This window comes from Tasmannia lanceolata, unplaced genomic scaffold (assembly GCF_043159265.1).
Source record: "Tasmannia lanceolata isolate RefF3 unplaced genomic scaffold, GAP_Taslan_0.1 ptg000004l, whole genome shotgun sequence".
NCBI classification, from domain to species: domain Eukaryota; kingdom Viridiplantae; phylum Streptophyta; class Magnoliopsida; order Canellales; family Winteraceae; genus Tasmannia; species Tasmannia lanceolata.
The window spans coordinates 7,339,818-7,355,830 of record NW_027518681.1 but is presented as its reverse complement, the minus strand read 5'-3'; the positions used below and the strand labels follow the sequence as shown (position 1 = coordinate 7,355,830).

At 37.0% G+C, this 16,013-nt stretch overlaps 1 protein-coding gene across 1 annotated transcript; it reads right to left on the bottom strand.

Moving 5' to 3' along the window:
• Positions 1-3,623: 3,623 nt before the first annotated feature.
• Positions 3,624-11,687, bottom strand: LOC143876179 (pyruvate kinase isozyme A, chloroplastic-like). The gene is made up of 7 exons (XM_077377868.1): positions 10,944-11,687; positions 10,555-10,642; positions 10,259-10,449; positions 9,844-9,962; positions 9,096-9,339; positions 8,255-8,489; positions 3,624-4,167 (listed from the first exon to the last, which is right to left on the bottom strand). Exons 1-7 carry the CDS (start codon positions 11,460-11,462, stop codon positions 3,839-3,841), a joined length of 1,725 nt encoding a protein of 574 aa, XP_077233983.1. The 5' UTR covers positions 11,463-11,687; the 3' UTR covers positions 3,624-3,838.
• Positions 11,688-16,013: the final 4,326 nt, after the last annotated feature.

The following is a 16,013-nucleotide window of genomic DNA, read 5'->3' as shown; positions in this document are numbered from 1 at the left end:
GACCTCGCCGTCTTCACAACCTCTACCTACCCACTTTCTTTGCTGGTTTTTAAAATAAAATTCATTTAAATTTATTGGCTTAATAGCTTCTGAAACAACTTCATGGCTCACTATAGTTTGTAAATCTTAGCACTTTAGAAGGATGAGTTTTTCTAGTCTAAAGGGAGAAGTTATTCTTTCTAATTTCTTTTTGAAATTTTGACTGTGTACAATCCTTGGTAGAACATACTAGGACACTCCGATGGACGGTCCGATTTGAAATGGATCGTGACCATGACATGGGAATTATGATCCGAAGAACAATAAGAGATCTTTTTTTGCTTTTGGGATATACCGAGCGAAACAATCAACCTATTGACATTGGAAGACCAAAAAGATTCTTCCAATGTATCATTTATGGGTCCAATGGATTTCATAGGTATAGAAAGAATAGGTATAGGAAGAAGCCCCATCAAATAGAGATTTTTTTCTTTTTACCGTATTTCGATTGTTAATACGATATATAAGGACAACTACTACAAGCAGTACTACACCTTTGATCGTGAAATATCGATTGCTTGTTGAACCCTATGAATCACATGAAAGTAGGATACTCCAAATTCGGGGGTCAAAGAGTTTTATAAAACGTTCTTGGCGGAAAAAATGTGAGTGAAAGATCCCACTAAATCGAATTCGATCCATGAATCTAAGAAATAGTGAGAATTCTTGATCTCTCTCAATTCGAAGATCCAGGATTTGAATTGATGTCGTTTCACGATTTCTGTTCCATTGATTCCTCCCAAAGATTTCATTTCAACTGGAATTTGGATCTCTCTCAATTCGAAGATCCAGGATTTGAATTGATGTCGTTTCATTGATTCATGTTCCATTGATTCCTCCTAAAGATTTCATTTCAATTGGAATTTGGTTATTCGCGGTGTACGATGATCCTTGTTAAGCATCCATGGCTGAATGGTTAAAGCGAACAACTCATAATTGGCAAATTCATAGGTTCAATTCATGTTGGATGCACACCAATGGGAGCGTTAAATAAGTCTATTGGAATTGACTATGTATCAATGGAATCTCATAATCCATACCTAACGAATTGGTATGGTATATTCATACCATAACATATGAAGAGTAAGAACTAGAGTTCTTATCGATACTGGAACTCGTAGGGAAGAAATGACCACCTTCCAGATTTCATGTCGAGAACCCTAAATAAACTGCTATCTGGCCCCTCTCCTGTAAATAGTTAGTCTTTTAGGTTGTTGGTGTGTTGGTATTAGTTTTTCTTCTTTTTGGGTTCTTCAGAATAAATGGGTTTTGGCATGCTGGGATACAGATAGTTAGCGAGGTGGCTTCGACCGTGGTGTTAAAACTTTCCTGCTATCGGTGATTAGAGGTTCGATCTCAGATCATTTGGAGCTGCAGTTTCTTTAGCACAAATTTACAGTTTTCAAGAAAATTCTGAAATTTGGAAGCTCAAGTGAGGGCATTCCGGTACTTTCAATCAAACCTTAACATTTCATATTCTTAATTGAATTGTTTATAAAATTTGGCATGGAATCCAACATTGCAACTTCTTCGTGATCGATATTTCAAAATATGAGCGTCCGGGCTTACCTACAAAGCGTGGTTTATAAAATGAAAACGATTACGCAGAAAGTCTATTTTACCATAAATGGTAAAAGGCAAATTTTGTGTCCTACAATGGGGGCATGCATGTAGAGGTGCGACTCGGGTCGGGTTCAACCCGAAAAAAGTTGGGTCGGGTTCTGGTTGAGGGTTTGGGTAACCCGACCCGAGTTTAACCCAACATTTTTCTATGGAATTTTTTATTTTCTAAGGGGCCGTTTGGATACGCGGATTTTAGAATCCAGGTTTTTAGTTTGAAAACAGTGTAAAAGAGGGTTCATGATCAAGCTGTTGTATGCTGTCCTGACAGCGTTTCTTGGATTTTAAGTAAGAAATACAGGTTTTAGAAATCTCTCCCCCATCCTGAGATTTCTAAAACTTGGAAAAGAGGGACGATCGCCTGTTCTCTTGCTGTTAGAAAGAAGAGCAAGAAATCAGAAAACAACGGCTGGTCTCTTTCTTCTCTTGTCTCCCATCTACAATTTTGAGGAAATTCAAGATTCTAAAATCTACATATCCAAACGACCCCTAAGCTTAAAATTTCAGGTCGGGTCAGGTTGAACTCGAGTCGAGTCGGGTCGGGTTAGGGTTAGAAAAAGGGTCCCTCGGGTTGGCCTCAACCCGACCCGAGTTGCATCCCTACATGCATGGTAGATCAAGACTGTCATGCGGCAACCGGCATGGTCTTGGTCGCATCCGTAAGGACATCCCCAAGCACAAAATAAAGGAGTACAAAAATCACACAAATGAGACAGAAGTGGGGCGCAACAGTGTCATTTAGGAAGAGCATAAAAGTGGGGAAGTGATATTTACGCCCCCTTTGATCACCAGGGACACCTGTGTCAGTGTATCAATGACAACAGGGGGGCTAGTGTACTTGATGTCAGAAAAATCCAGTGGATTTGATTGCAACATACACTGGTGCTGGGTGTCCCTGGTGATCAAAAGGGGCGTAAATATATCATTTCCCTAAAAGTGACCTTATTTTTTCAATAATTCTTTCAATCAAAATTCACTTCCTTTAAACCACACATAAAAATGGTCATTGTTGCACTTAAAGTTTATATTTTAGAATAGTGATTGGATTGGAAGTAGTTTTTGAGTTCATCCCACTTCACTGCAAAGAAGTCCATTTCCTCACTGAGCTTCTAACTTGATTGACTAGTTTGTTGGAGTGTTTCTTTCATGAAATCCCCAAAATCTTTTCGAAATATGTCATTTTACTACCCATTGGGAAACCTATTTTTCAAGGAATTTAACAGAGTAAGCAGCACGATATGATGCTCTAATCAAGATGGATTAAATTTTCAATATGCTCAAAACTCCTAGGTTTCTTAATACCCTAAGGGGCTGTTTGGATATGCGGATTTTAGAATCCAGGTATTAGTTTCAAAACAGTGAAAACAGGATACAACATGATCAAGCTGTTGTATCCTGTCCTGGCAGCATTTCTTGGATTTTAAGTAAGAAATCCAAGTTTTAGAAATCTCTCCCACATCCTGAGATTTCTAAAACCTGAAAACATGGGATGATCTGCTGCTCTCTTGCTGTCGGAAAGAAGGGCGAGAAATCAGAAAACGACTGCTGGTCTCTTTCTTCTCTCGTCTCCCATCTACAATTTTGAAGAAAACAAGGATTCTAAAATCCGCGTATCCAAACGGCCCCTAAGGGTCCTAGGTTTTTTCTTCTTGCTTGTGCTTTTAGTTCCATGTTTGGCCATTAGATCATTACTTGGAGTCGCTGTTTTATCATTCCATGTCATCTTTTCTATTTATGTCTGGTTAAAACCAATTACCAGCAATGTATCATTTCTGGGAAGAGCTTGCTAGAGCCTTTGAACCTGTAACCTGTCTCAATATTTTCTTGTCTTCTAAAGAGCTTCCCAACTGTACGACAAAAATCTTAAAATATCATGGGATATGGGACAAAATAACTTTTTTTTCGTATTGTGAATCCAGAGCAATGATGTGGGGCATGCCATTTTCTGAATAAAAGGGTTCAAATAGTGAAACCCAAGTTGAAATCCTTTTCATTATATAATAATTAACTACATAATTGTTCTACAGTGTAAAGATCACACTGCTCTGCCAGTTCATTGCAAATATTAAAAAAATTCGTTCCCCCACAAATATGCTGCCTAGGTACTGCCTCCAATATGGCTCATGCTAAAACTAAACTACGAAACATGGGTACACCACATGCTGAAATCAAATACACGTTAAGCTATAGTCCTGACCTGAATTGATTGGAATACAGCAGGGGTTGCATCAGTAGGGGCGACATCTGAGACCACCAAAACCACATCTCCTGCCTTCAAGATTCCCCTCATCTTTATAAGGTCAAAACTTTTCCCAATGTTGTTTTCCATATCATCTGACAGTTCAAGTCCGAGCGGAATGACCCCCCATTGCAAATTCAATCCCTTCCTGGTGCTACTTTTGCTGGTGAATGCAAATATGGGTGGGTTTGGACGGTTCCGTGAAAGAAGTGATGCCATGTGTCCATGCATTGTGTACACGAAAATGGCGTCCACGCCAAGGTTGTTAGCTGCAAATAGAGTAAATAATTAGGAGAAAACATAAAAATAGTGGCACACTGCACATGTTTATTACACTAACATGTGGGAGTCAAAGGATTCACATTCCTGGGTGGGGTCTTTCAGAACTCTCTGCTTCAATAAATGATTGTAGTCTTTCATAAAAATAAAGGCACCTATTTAAATGATTGTAGCCGTTTATAAAAATAGAAGCAGAGAGTTCTGAACATTTTGGGCTATAATTATTGAGATTTCATTAATGTTGAGAGTGAAACCATGAACCATGCCACATTGTTCATTATATAAAGCAGCAAACACAAGCTTGCAAAGAGAAAATTGAAGAAAATATAACCAACACACACAATTTGAACTTACATTGACTTAACTGACATGAAATTCAGGAAGTTTTCTCCATTATATTACACTCGAACTCACACATCATGATGTGAAGAGGCTGAGAACTTCGCTGGTGCTGCTGGTCTCATGCTTATATAAAGTGTTTTGTAGTAATTGTGCTTTTCTAATTATTAAATGCATGTAGTAGCAAGGTTTTAATTTTCAGTTTCAGTTGAAATCTTGTAAAATCACAGAAAAGAAACATATGCAAATGATGAAATTTTAATATGAAACTTCAGGAAATGCTAGAATGATCACAAATACCTAACTAGAAACCATCACATAAGCAAGAATGCCATCCATAATGGTTTAATCACAGCAAACACCTAGTGACATTCGTTGTAACATTTCAGTAACACAGTAAAGTCAATAAAGAAGTACAAAATAATGAAGTATAAGAAAATACAGTGATCAATCTCCCCTCCAAGGACCCAAACTCTAAGTCAATACCACATCGAGTTGATAGGAAAAATATGTTTCTTTCATTTGCAATGTTTTTTTTATTTACAGCAGATTAGGGGAGGAATTTGTCTTGGTTTTGAGAAAAAATAGCTTTATATGATGGAAGTCAACATTTTTCCATTTTTTTTGTCGTTACGGTCATTTTGATTGAATTTCGAGAATTTCGGTTGAATTTCATGAATTTCGACAGAAATAACGACGTAGAAGGAATTCATTGAGATTTCGTGTCAGAGGGGATGGAAATGGAAATATTTCGGCAGTTTCAGGGAAATTTAAAACCATGCGTAGTAGTGCTATAAGGCTTATATATTTGTTAGTTGGAATGTTTTTGTCTTCTGCGTCTAGAGGGGGTGTATTTTTTGTACTTACACTCATAAGTCACTTAAATTATAACTTAAGTGACATGTTTAAGTGAGTGGGACCCATTTTCATAGACTTTGGGTTTTCCCCCATTTACACTATATAAGCCTCATAGAGAGAGAGAGAGAACAGTTCCTACACATATGTGTAGAGAGTTCTCTACACACTAGCTTAAAATACAGTGGGGGCCACATTATTTGGGTGATCCAAGCCATCCATTTTAAAGGCCCTCACATAGATAGAGTGTCTACAAAAAATCAGATCCATAGGATCATCCTAACCATTCGAACTGTGGAGGCAAAAAATGGCTAATTTGTGAAGGTTTAAAGACATCCATTTTACCTCCACAAATCGTAGGGTTGGGATGATCCTATGGATCTGATTTTTTGTAGACACCCTATCTATGTGAGGGTCTTTAAAATGGATGGCTTGGATCACCCAAACAATGTGGGCCCCCACTGTATTTTAAGCTAGTGTGTAGAGAACTCTCTACACATGTGTAGGAACCGTTCTCTCTCTCTCTCTCTCTCTCTCTCTCTCTCTCTATATATATATATATATATATATATATATATATATATATATATATATAGACACACACACACACACACAGAGAAAGAGAGGGAGAAAGGGAGAGAGAGAGAGAGAGAGAGAGAGGGGGAGGGGGTAGGGTTTCCCCAACACAAAGACTTGCTCTCTTACTTTCTTCACTCTTCTCTTATCTTGTTGCCTTTCCTTTTCTCTGTTTCAACCTTGCATTCTCTTCTATAGGCTTGGATTCTCTCTTCTTGATTGTTCTCCCTAAGGTTTCTTGTTTCTCCCATTTCTTGTTTATACCCTAAAAACAAAATCCTAAGCTCCTTCTCTTGATGATTCTTTCTTCTCTGTTATCCTTTTTTGTCATGGTTTCTTGTTTGAAACCTAAAGATATATGCTTTTATGAGAATGTGAGTTTAAGTGATTACCCTAAGATTCAAAAACGATCATTCATATCATGGGAGTTCAGCTCAGTATGACGGTTAAAGGCATTTTCAAGATTGAAGTTATACAGACAGACTTGAAGCATAAGAAAATTCCAAAAAGGGAAGGTTTGGATATAAATTGTATCGGGTATGTGTTACATTTCTTGTTTCATAATTTCATATTGATTGTTGTGTTACTCCCTCCCATTCCGCTCTTGGAGAAGTTGTAGACAGCCGCTAGTTATCTATGGATAAAAGTGAGATTAAAGGTTTGAGTCCATGAAATAATGATAGTAATGGATCACAATTTACTAACATTATTATTTTTATTTTTTTAATGGAGAAGATTTATTAATGAAAAGGGCAAGAGTTCAATAATCGAGATGGTCAAACAACACAAAAATCGAGAACAAAGGAAAAACCAAGAAGAAGGGAAAATGAAATAATACAATGAGAAAAATAAACCCAAGACCTGAAAAATATCCTGGTGATCAAACATCAAAATCAAATATGTGTCAACTCCCGAGCAAACAAGAAAATTCGCGACAGAAGTGTCACCAAACATGTTTAATCTCCATGTCTTGACCCTAATCTCCATGTCTTGATCCTCAATCATGTCTAGAATCTTCTCAATAGTATCCACAAATCGCCATGACCCAACCATCATAGCAGGGACCCATCACCGTGAATCCGACCTCAATGTTACCAACGCCAACTCACCATTGCTGCTATCCATCTCCTGTGTAACGGGCCCCACTCAAAATACCATGCATCCCAACCTACAATGTGATTAATTCTACCCTCTCAAACCCATATTCATCATTAACCCTCTTGACAAACCATTTAAAAAAAATATTAACCCTGATGACAAATCTTCCCCTTCATGAACCTAACATCGAAATCCTATAATTGCAATGCTTCACCATTGTTCTTTTCAATGGATGCTTCACGTTTGCTTAACTAGTATGCAAGTAGAAACATGAAATCGACACGTCTCTTTTTTGTGAAACTAGAATCAGGCCCATCAATTCTTGTTTAGCATATCAAATTTTTGAGGTAGCTTCTTGTTTAGCACGTCAAATTTACCAATCAATTAGTCGCCATCGATTCACCGGAATATTATTTATGACTAATCCTTCACAGTTTGCAATATCTTACGTTTATCCTTAAGCTCTCGGTTTTTGTTAGCAGTGCTTCTCAACACGTTACAGCCTTACAGCAACACTACTGTTTCATTTTTTCCTCTCCAAATTTGAATTTCTAATGATTTTTCTCACCTCATGAAATCTTCTCGGTTTTGCGGTCTTCCGTCATCTTTGACATCTACTTTCTAGTTTTCCTAAGTGTTTGTCATATACCAAGTTGACACAAACTCTTTTTTTGTGGGTTTTGTAACTTCAGAAAAAGAGGAGAACTGTGGTTGATTTAGACCTCCATTAAAGTCTCTAAAATGCTCTCACTACTTAGATAATCAGAAATTCATCAGCACACTCGTAAGCAAACTTCACTCTAATACTCAGGGCTAATAGGCCTGACTACGTTTATGGGGCCCCATTAGTCAGCGGGTGCACTATCATGCACTATTATGGGGTTTTGTAGCAACCTGCAGCTTCTTTTGAAGCCCGCGTCACATCCCCTATTACAAAGGGCGTGCAAGCATCAGGCATTCTTTTAAAGCTTCCTTTGGAGCTCACTCTACTTTATGCTTTCCGAATGTTTGTTATATACCAAGTTGACCCAACCTCATTTTTTGTGGGTTTTGTAACTTCAGAAAAAGAGGCATTTCATAACTGTAATTGACTTAGACCTCCATTAAAGACTTTTAAATGCTTTCACTAGTTAGATAATCAGAAATTTCACAAGAGCACCGCACACTAAAAAGGAAGAAGAATAAGTAGCATAATGCATAATTGCATACCCATTTCCACAGCACAGTTGCAAATCTGTTCAGCAATCCGGTCAGGCAATGATGCAGCAAGTTGACACTGCATAAGAAGACTTTGCCGGTTTTCCTCACGACTCCAAAGTTCCATTCGCTCACTAGCCGTGCGCAAGACTGAAAGAGCCTTTTCTGCATAGGATCCAATTGCCGACTCACCAGATAACATCAAAGCATCAGCATACTGCCGGACAGCCTCAGAAACATCTGCAACCTTATTATTATAAAAAAAGGCAAGTTACCATCAAAGAAAAAGAACGAGGGAAAATTCTGCATATCAGCTTAATTTCTTCATTCTAGATCAAAAGATTCTTCCTTAATCGTCATCATTTCAAGGTTTACCAGAACTGCAAAACTATGGAAAGGTATAACTTTGCTGCAACACATAAATCATTACTGAAAAATAAAGATATCAATGTTAAGTAAATGATAGCCATATTTCCCTCCTCCAGCATGACCAAGAAATTTTTTCCATTTCATCAACATAAAAAGTAAAAGAATGGGCACCCTAGTTTCAGTATATTATGTATACATTGTACATTTGTACTAATTCAATATAATAGTAAAAAAATTTATCCAAGAAGAGAAATAGGGAATTATGAATAGCTTTCCCATCTTGTGTTTACAATAACACCTTATTGTCTTAATAGCCTACGCTGATAATTCTTTAACACTAAGAAATCATTTGGGTCATCTGGCTACTAAATGGCGCTGGAAATTTATCAAAGACTAGAAACAGTTGTGTATTGGTACATAAAATTTGAGTTATTCATATTGTTTCTTTCTTTTTATTTTCATCATAAATAATATTTTATAATACCTCAGCACGTGTTGGGATAGGATATTCCACCATTGATTCAAGAAGATGAGAAGCCACAATCACTGGCTTGTTTAATTGCCTACAGATGTGCGTTATTCTCTCTTGGACAGTTGGGATCTGTTCAAGTGGAATTTGCACTCCAAGATCACCACGTGCCACCATGATTCCATCAGAAGCGCCCACAATGTCTTCTAAATTCTCAAGAGACTCCAAGCTCTCAATCTTCGCCAAAACTTTGATGAACCTATGAGATAGGAACTTTCATCATTAAGATATATCCAACTAAGAAGAATTTCATAAGTAGGAAAAAAAGGACATTAAAAAGAGGCACTTTACTCATCACCATGACAATACACTTGACTATTTTCAGTTTGTTACAGTGATGCTCGGTCCACAGGAGGATCAATTTTGATCATTTTGTTCAGTTTATCAGAAAGAAATTCGTTACATGAGATTTTATATGGTGCCCGAGTGTGAAGTCCAGTGTAAGACTTACCGCCCTTGTATGCAGGATACATGTCTAGAAAGAACTATGCATTAAAGTACTTAGATCATAAAGGAATTCGCTACACATCTTTACACTATAGAAAAGTCTACATGGAAGACTTCAAAGCTCAGAAAAATAATTCCTCTAGATTGGAATACAAGTCTGGATAACCTTATTCCATATGTCTAACACAAACAAAGTAAACTTTGCCCACTTAAAATGAAAGATGAGTTGCAATTTGAGAGTGAGTGGTGTCCTTACTCAGATGACCGTGAAGCAAGATGATTCTTTAGATGCCTAATATCATTAGCATCCTTCACAAATGACACAGCGATGAAATCAACTCCCTCAGATATTCCAAAGTCGATATCATCCCAATCCTATATAACAAACAAGATAAATTTTAACAGCTAAATATATTTGATTTCAATTAGAAGCATTTATAAACTAGAAAACAACCATGCTAATATACATATAAAATGCTAGAAACATGGATCAGGCAATGCTTAATTACGAAAGAAGGAAATCATATAATTAAAAAGAAAGAAAGAAAGAAATCATCAAGATTGATGTGATAATAGGTTCTCTCAATAATTGTCAAGGTTCATCAAGCCAAAAATCAGTAAACGACACGTTACCAATATCTTGAAAAACTAGACAAACACATAAACCTGACCTTTGTCGATAGAGTAGGGAGCCCGAAATTCTTCTCAACAAGCTTCCCATCCCTCCAAAAGGTCAATTTTGCTCGAGGAAGAAGCAGACCAGGGTCTGTGCACTTGCAATGCAAATCATTCCCAACCTTCTCGACAACTTCAAAGCTTGCCATTCCACCATCAATAACAAGTTCATCACCCACTGCAATACCTGCCATTTTCAAGACGAAAATAAATAAATTCAAAACTATAAGGTAACCTTTTCCTTTTCCATACATACAACCCATCTCATCTCAATCTCCATTAGTTCCCATACCTTCAACTAAACCTTCATAGTTTGCTTGAACTGTAAACGGACGAGGGTCCTCAAACTTTTGAGTAGTAAATAACCACATCGATCCATCCTGGGTTGTTCCAATACAAAGATATCACCATTACAAAACCAAACAATTTTCCATAAAATTAAATAAAATTGGCATAAAAGGTATCAATTAATCATCAGGGTCCTCAAACTTTTGAGTAGTAAATAACCACATCGATCCATCCTAGTTTGTTCCACTACAAAGAGATTACCATTACAAAACCAAACAATTTTCTATAAAATTAAACAAAAGAGGCATAAAAAGTATCAACTAATCATCCCAAAGAAGACAATGAAATGCAAATTCAAACAAGTCGCAACATTTATATATAAAGAACTATTACCTCGGCCTTAACCGACGTAGCACCGCCTAGATCGACCATGTTCATCTGACTCCCTTCGGTATCGATCATCAAAGAAATACAAAACCCCTTTTCCTCATTCAACCTCTTAACATTTCTAATCACATCTCTATGCCACTCCCTCGTGTTATGACACATGTTAAGCCTAGCAACATTCATCCCTCGCAATGCAAGACCTTCCAATTCTTCCAAAGAACTACAGACCGGACCGATAGTACACACTAACTTCGTCTTTCTCAACCCTAAAAACCCCTTTTCTTTCACTTCCGCCTCAGAAACCACATCGAATTCCAAAGGCTTCAAAGCAAGAGAAGAAGAAGATGAAGAAAACCCTAATTCCTCCAAATTGACCTGCATCCTAGTCTTTGTAACTGAATATCTCATCAAATTAGGGCAAAATTTGACACTACGAGGGAGGGAAAGGCCGAAAAATCTGTTTGTGGATGCAAAAACGTGCTTCTTGGGGAAGATCTGATGTGGCAAAAGCAAATCAGAGGCCATTGTTGTTAAGATGAAGGAGATTTCTGTCTTAGAATGTGAGGAGAGGGATTTGGGAAGGGATGAGTAGGGTTTTGATTAGGGTTTATGAGAGGGTTAGAGATTGTTGATTTGGCTTGTTTTGGTAGGGATCTCCGTCATTTGATGAGTGGGAGGATTTTACGAGGTAAAAGATGGAAAGTTGGAGAGCGGAGAGTTAGAGAAAAAGCAAACCCTAAATTTTCAAACGACTAGAAGGATTTAAATAGGGAGATGATATTTTCACCCCTCTGCAGTGCGCATTCGCCCCTTGATAATGAACAGTGGGCAACTTTAACGCTTTTTGACGTCAAATCACGTTAAAAGGGGTTGAATGCGTACTGTAGAGGGGTGAAAATATCACTCCCATTTAAATATTCAAACGTTGTAGTGGTTGGATGTAACGGTCAACAACTTGTTTGGCCAACTAAATGTGTTTCAGCTGATATTTACATCGCTTGTATTTATGGGGCATGGTTTTAAATTTCAACCGAAATTTCGGATTTCGGTGGAGACCGATACCGAAATCAATCAAAACCGAAACATTTATTTCTGCCGAAATTTTGGAATTTCGGCCAAAATTTGACCCAAAAAATCTGTTTTTTAAATCTTAATTTAATATTTCACTGAAATTTCGACCAAAATTTAATAATGAATAAAATATTATTTTCGGGTTTTGTACCAGATTTCAACCGAAATTTCAAAATTTCAAGGTCCGAAACCGGTACCGAAACTGAAATTTTAAACCTTGTTTATAGGTACACCCTTTCTTGTAGAGCACCAATTTTCATCTCCTTATTATGGTATCTTCTAACAACTTTCTTACCTCCTGGATGCACAAGCTAGGACAGGCTCCAATAGTGTTGTGCTACAATCGAATACACTCCTGGAGTTTGATTTTAGCCCTCCACAATTTTGATAGGTGGCGAAAGCTTCTTGTCTTTTAGTGTTTAAAGGGCTGTCAAAAGGTTATTAACAGTTCCCAAAAAGCTCTGACAATGCTAATTAAAAACAAAAAGGAAAAAGAAGCTTTCGCCACCTATCAAAATAATGGAGTGCTAAAATCATTTCCCAAGAACACCAACTCTAACGTCTTAAGTTTTGGAGTAATTGGTCATTTTACAGGTATTAGAGTGATGCCTAACAACTGGTCTTTGGTTCTACACCCAACAAACTCTCTGATATTAAAAATTCATGTGTATAGCCAACCCAAAAGAGGGGCTGCATGTGCCACGTGTAAGGCCACAAGTGAGGGGGAGTGAATAAATAACACAAACTCTAATAGCTTAAGCTTTTGGAGTATTTTCACACATACACAAGGATAGGAATAGTGGTACATAACTATTCTCTTTTTTTTTCTCTGTGTAACTAAGAAATCTTTGCCCCACAAAATCCCCTCCCTTGTAAAAAAGGCAATCCCCTTCCCTGCCTATTAAAAACAATATTAAGTTGGGATGTTGAAATCTTAGCTCTTCCCTGGGATTTCAAACCCTTAACTTCCCTATGAAGATCGGTGATCGATTACTTACTGATGCGAATGAAAACTACCGACATGGAAGAAGTTTCTTATTCTTCAAATTCTATTTTCATCATATTTTTGTACCCTACTTTGTATCCATCAAAACATGTTTGTTTGACTTAATTCTGGTATTATTAGTAAGGTTTTTCATTAAACAATCTAACGAGCAGAAGATCACACAATTTGGACGTGATTTGAGGAAGTTATGGCTGATCTGCGGACATGGTACAAGTCTATTACATGATTTTTATTTAGGATTGTTTTAGACATTTTTTTAACTTTTATACAAGTTATTTTAGATGGACGGCTAAGATTAGTTGCTCAGGCCTTAAGTTAGTTTTAGTGGGTTCTTTTTTCCTTATAAATAGATATTATGAATGTATTGTAAGGGACGTCTTGAATTATTGAATGAAAAGTTGCCTTGCATTTGAGTTCTTCGAAAACTTTTGAGTATTTTTCAGTTTCGCTCTGAGAAACTCGACTTCGACGGGAATGAAGTAAATCACATCTCCTTCGACGGTGAACGAAATATTCTATTCCCTATGACGGTTGTCAAAGGGCCTCTTTATTAAATTATTTTATCTATTTTGCCTCTGTTACTCCCTAACAAAATATTTCTAGGGTTTGGGACTGCATCACTTACCTAATCGGCACACTTCATGTTGAACAACTCCAAATAGGCTGTAGTGCTACGAGGATAGATATCCTTTGATAAATTACTGGGTATTCTGCTTGGACATAGTTATGTTGAAATTATATTGTTGCTTGTTCACCAATTTTGTTCTGGGAATATTTTATCTAAAGGATAGCAAGTTTCTCCAATGCTAAAATAAAACCCAACTTACTGTCCCCATGGTAAAAAACCCAACACACAAGCTTGTTTTAAAAGAAAGCAATTAAAGACCTTACGCCGGTAGCTTAGCAAGTTAGCATTCCTCTATATTTCATATATGGAGTCATATGGGTCACTTATGATTAGTCATTTATGATTAAATGATACTAAAATCAACATTCTAGCGTAGCAGAGAACGTGAAGAAACATGGAGGAAGATTGCCATCTTCAACCTCCAAACAATCACTTTGAATACACAAGGAGAAACTGAGGAAAACTCAAAAAACTATATTAGAGAATATTGAATTCATGCTTGTTACAATGCTGTGTGTATGAATTTGATATTCCCAAAAACTTAACTCGAAATAGTAAAATAACAAAAAAAAAGTAAAAATTCCTAAATTATATTTCCCTACTAGAAAAAGGTAAAAATTCGGAATGCAAGAAAAATATTTCTTATGGAACTTTTTCTCAGGATTTTTTTTGTTCCTTCAATTTAGTGGGAAATAATATGGCTATGGCTTATTTAGGAGGATATTATTATATATTGAAGGTCCCTCGTGTTAGTGTCACCTTCTTCAGGTGTAATTAAACAATAGAAAAGCAGGAAATTTTGAAAAAGTTTTTGTTTTCCGAACTTTTTCATAACATTCCTGTAATCCAAGCATGGCTCAGTGAACCTGATAATAGTGTCATATAGTTGTTTAAAGTATAGTTGCTAGAAAAACCGATTGCTAACACTATCTTTGTGATCTGATCAATGATCTGTGGTCATCCAAATATGGTGGAACCAAGTGCAAGGATAGCCATGCGGTGGCCCACTACTAAATGAAGTTTTTGTTATTTTTTTGTAAATAAACAAGGGGCACATATGGTTGGGAGAAATTATTTGGTTCCCGACCACCAAGTCCCGTGTTGGTGGTACGTCAAAACTCCTGCCCTTCATATTTGATCCAACAGTAGCCTCTTAAAAAGTGTCTTAAAAATTAAAAATCTAACTAATAAAGGAAAACTTCATTAAAAAAAAAAAAATGTGGGCCTCACCATGTGAATGGGTTAGATTGATCGAAGATGGGATGTATCAAAATGGGGTTTGATAGGGCCTATGAGAGGGCACTTGACAACGAGGAGGGTGTGGTGTTTTCTGCAGCAAGCGAAAGTTGGGCTGGGCTAGCGTGAAGTCCCACCCAAGTATCCATCTCACCGTAATCGGGTTTGGGCTAAATATATGATTGGATTGGGCCTGACATGTTTTCTAGGCCCAGGTTAAATTAGATTTGTCTTTTGGCTTAAATTTATATTTACTTGGATTGGGACTTCTGGCTACTAAGATGTTTCAGTTCGCCAGGTTGTCCAATTCGAAGATCCAGGATTTGAATTGATGTCGTTTCATCGATTCCTGTTCCATCGATTCCGGTTCATAGGAAAAATGAAAATAATAAAGAGCCTCGAGTCAATAGAGACTGAGGAGATTGACTCGGGAACAAATGAAATTGGGAGCTCCACTGTAGAGTTCAGACCTAAGTTAAATTAGATTGGACTCAAGTTTGCCTCTTTCAAAAACTTAAGAAAGTAAGTAGAAACTTTCCTAGGGACATATGCTCATGTCAGGGATGTTCCTATTAATCATATTGTGTTCAATGACACTAATGACAATTTATTTATGACAAAAAACCGTCATCTTTTGAATGACAAGCATACGGAAACATGAGATTTTATATGGTGTAAGGCCTTACATCAGTACGGTAGGAGTACTCCCTTGATATCTGATCCAATAGCAGCTCACTTTTCGAGAAGCTGCTGTTGGATCAAATATCAAGGGTGGTACCTCCACCGTACAAGGATCCTATTGTTGTAAGGCCTTAAACCATATAATTTATAATTTATCCAGAAACATTATGTAGGATGAGCAACACACAATTGTTTCATATTAGTTGTTTTTCCTATTCATGATACATCAATATGCTAATGCTAATTAATAAGTTAATTAAAGAAGCAATTCAACTAAAAAAAATGCTTCTTTATTGTGAGTTGGGGTAGCTAATGGGTTGACTAATTTCCTTAACCAAAAACAAGGTGGGCCGTTTCAGTTGGACAACTGGACAAGGCAACAGCTAAGTTTGCAATTTTTGAGCTGGGCCAAGCTCGAGTAAAGTCTCTGTATCTCAACTCGGAGTTAACAAAT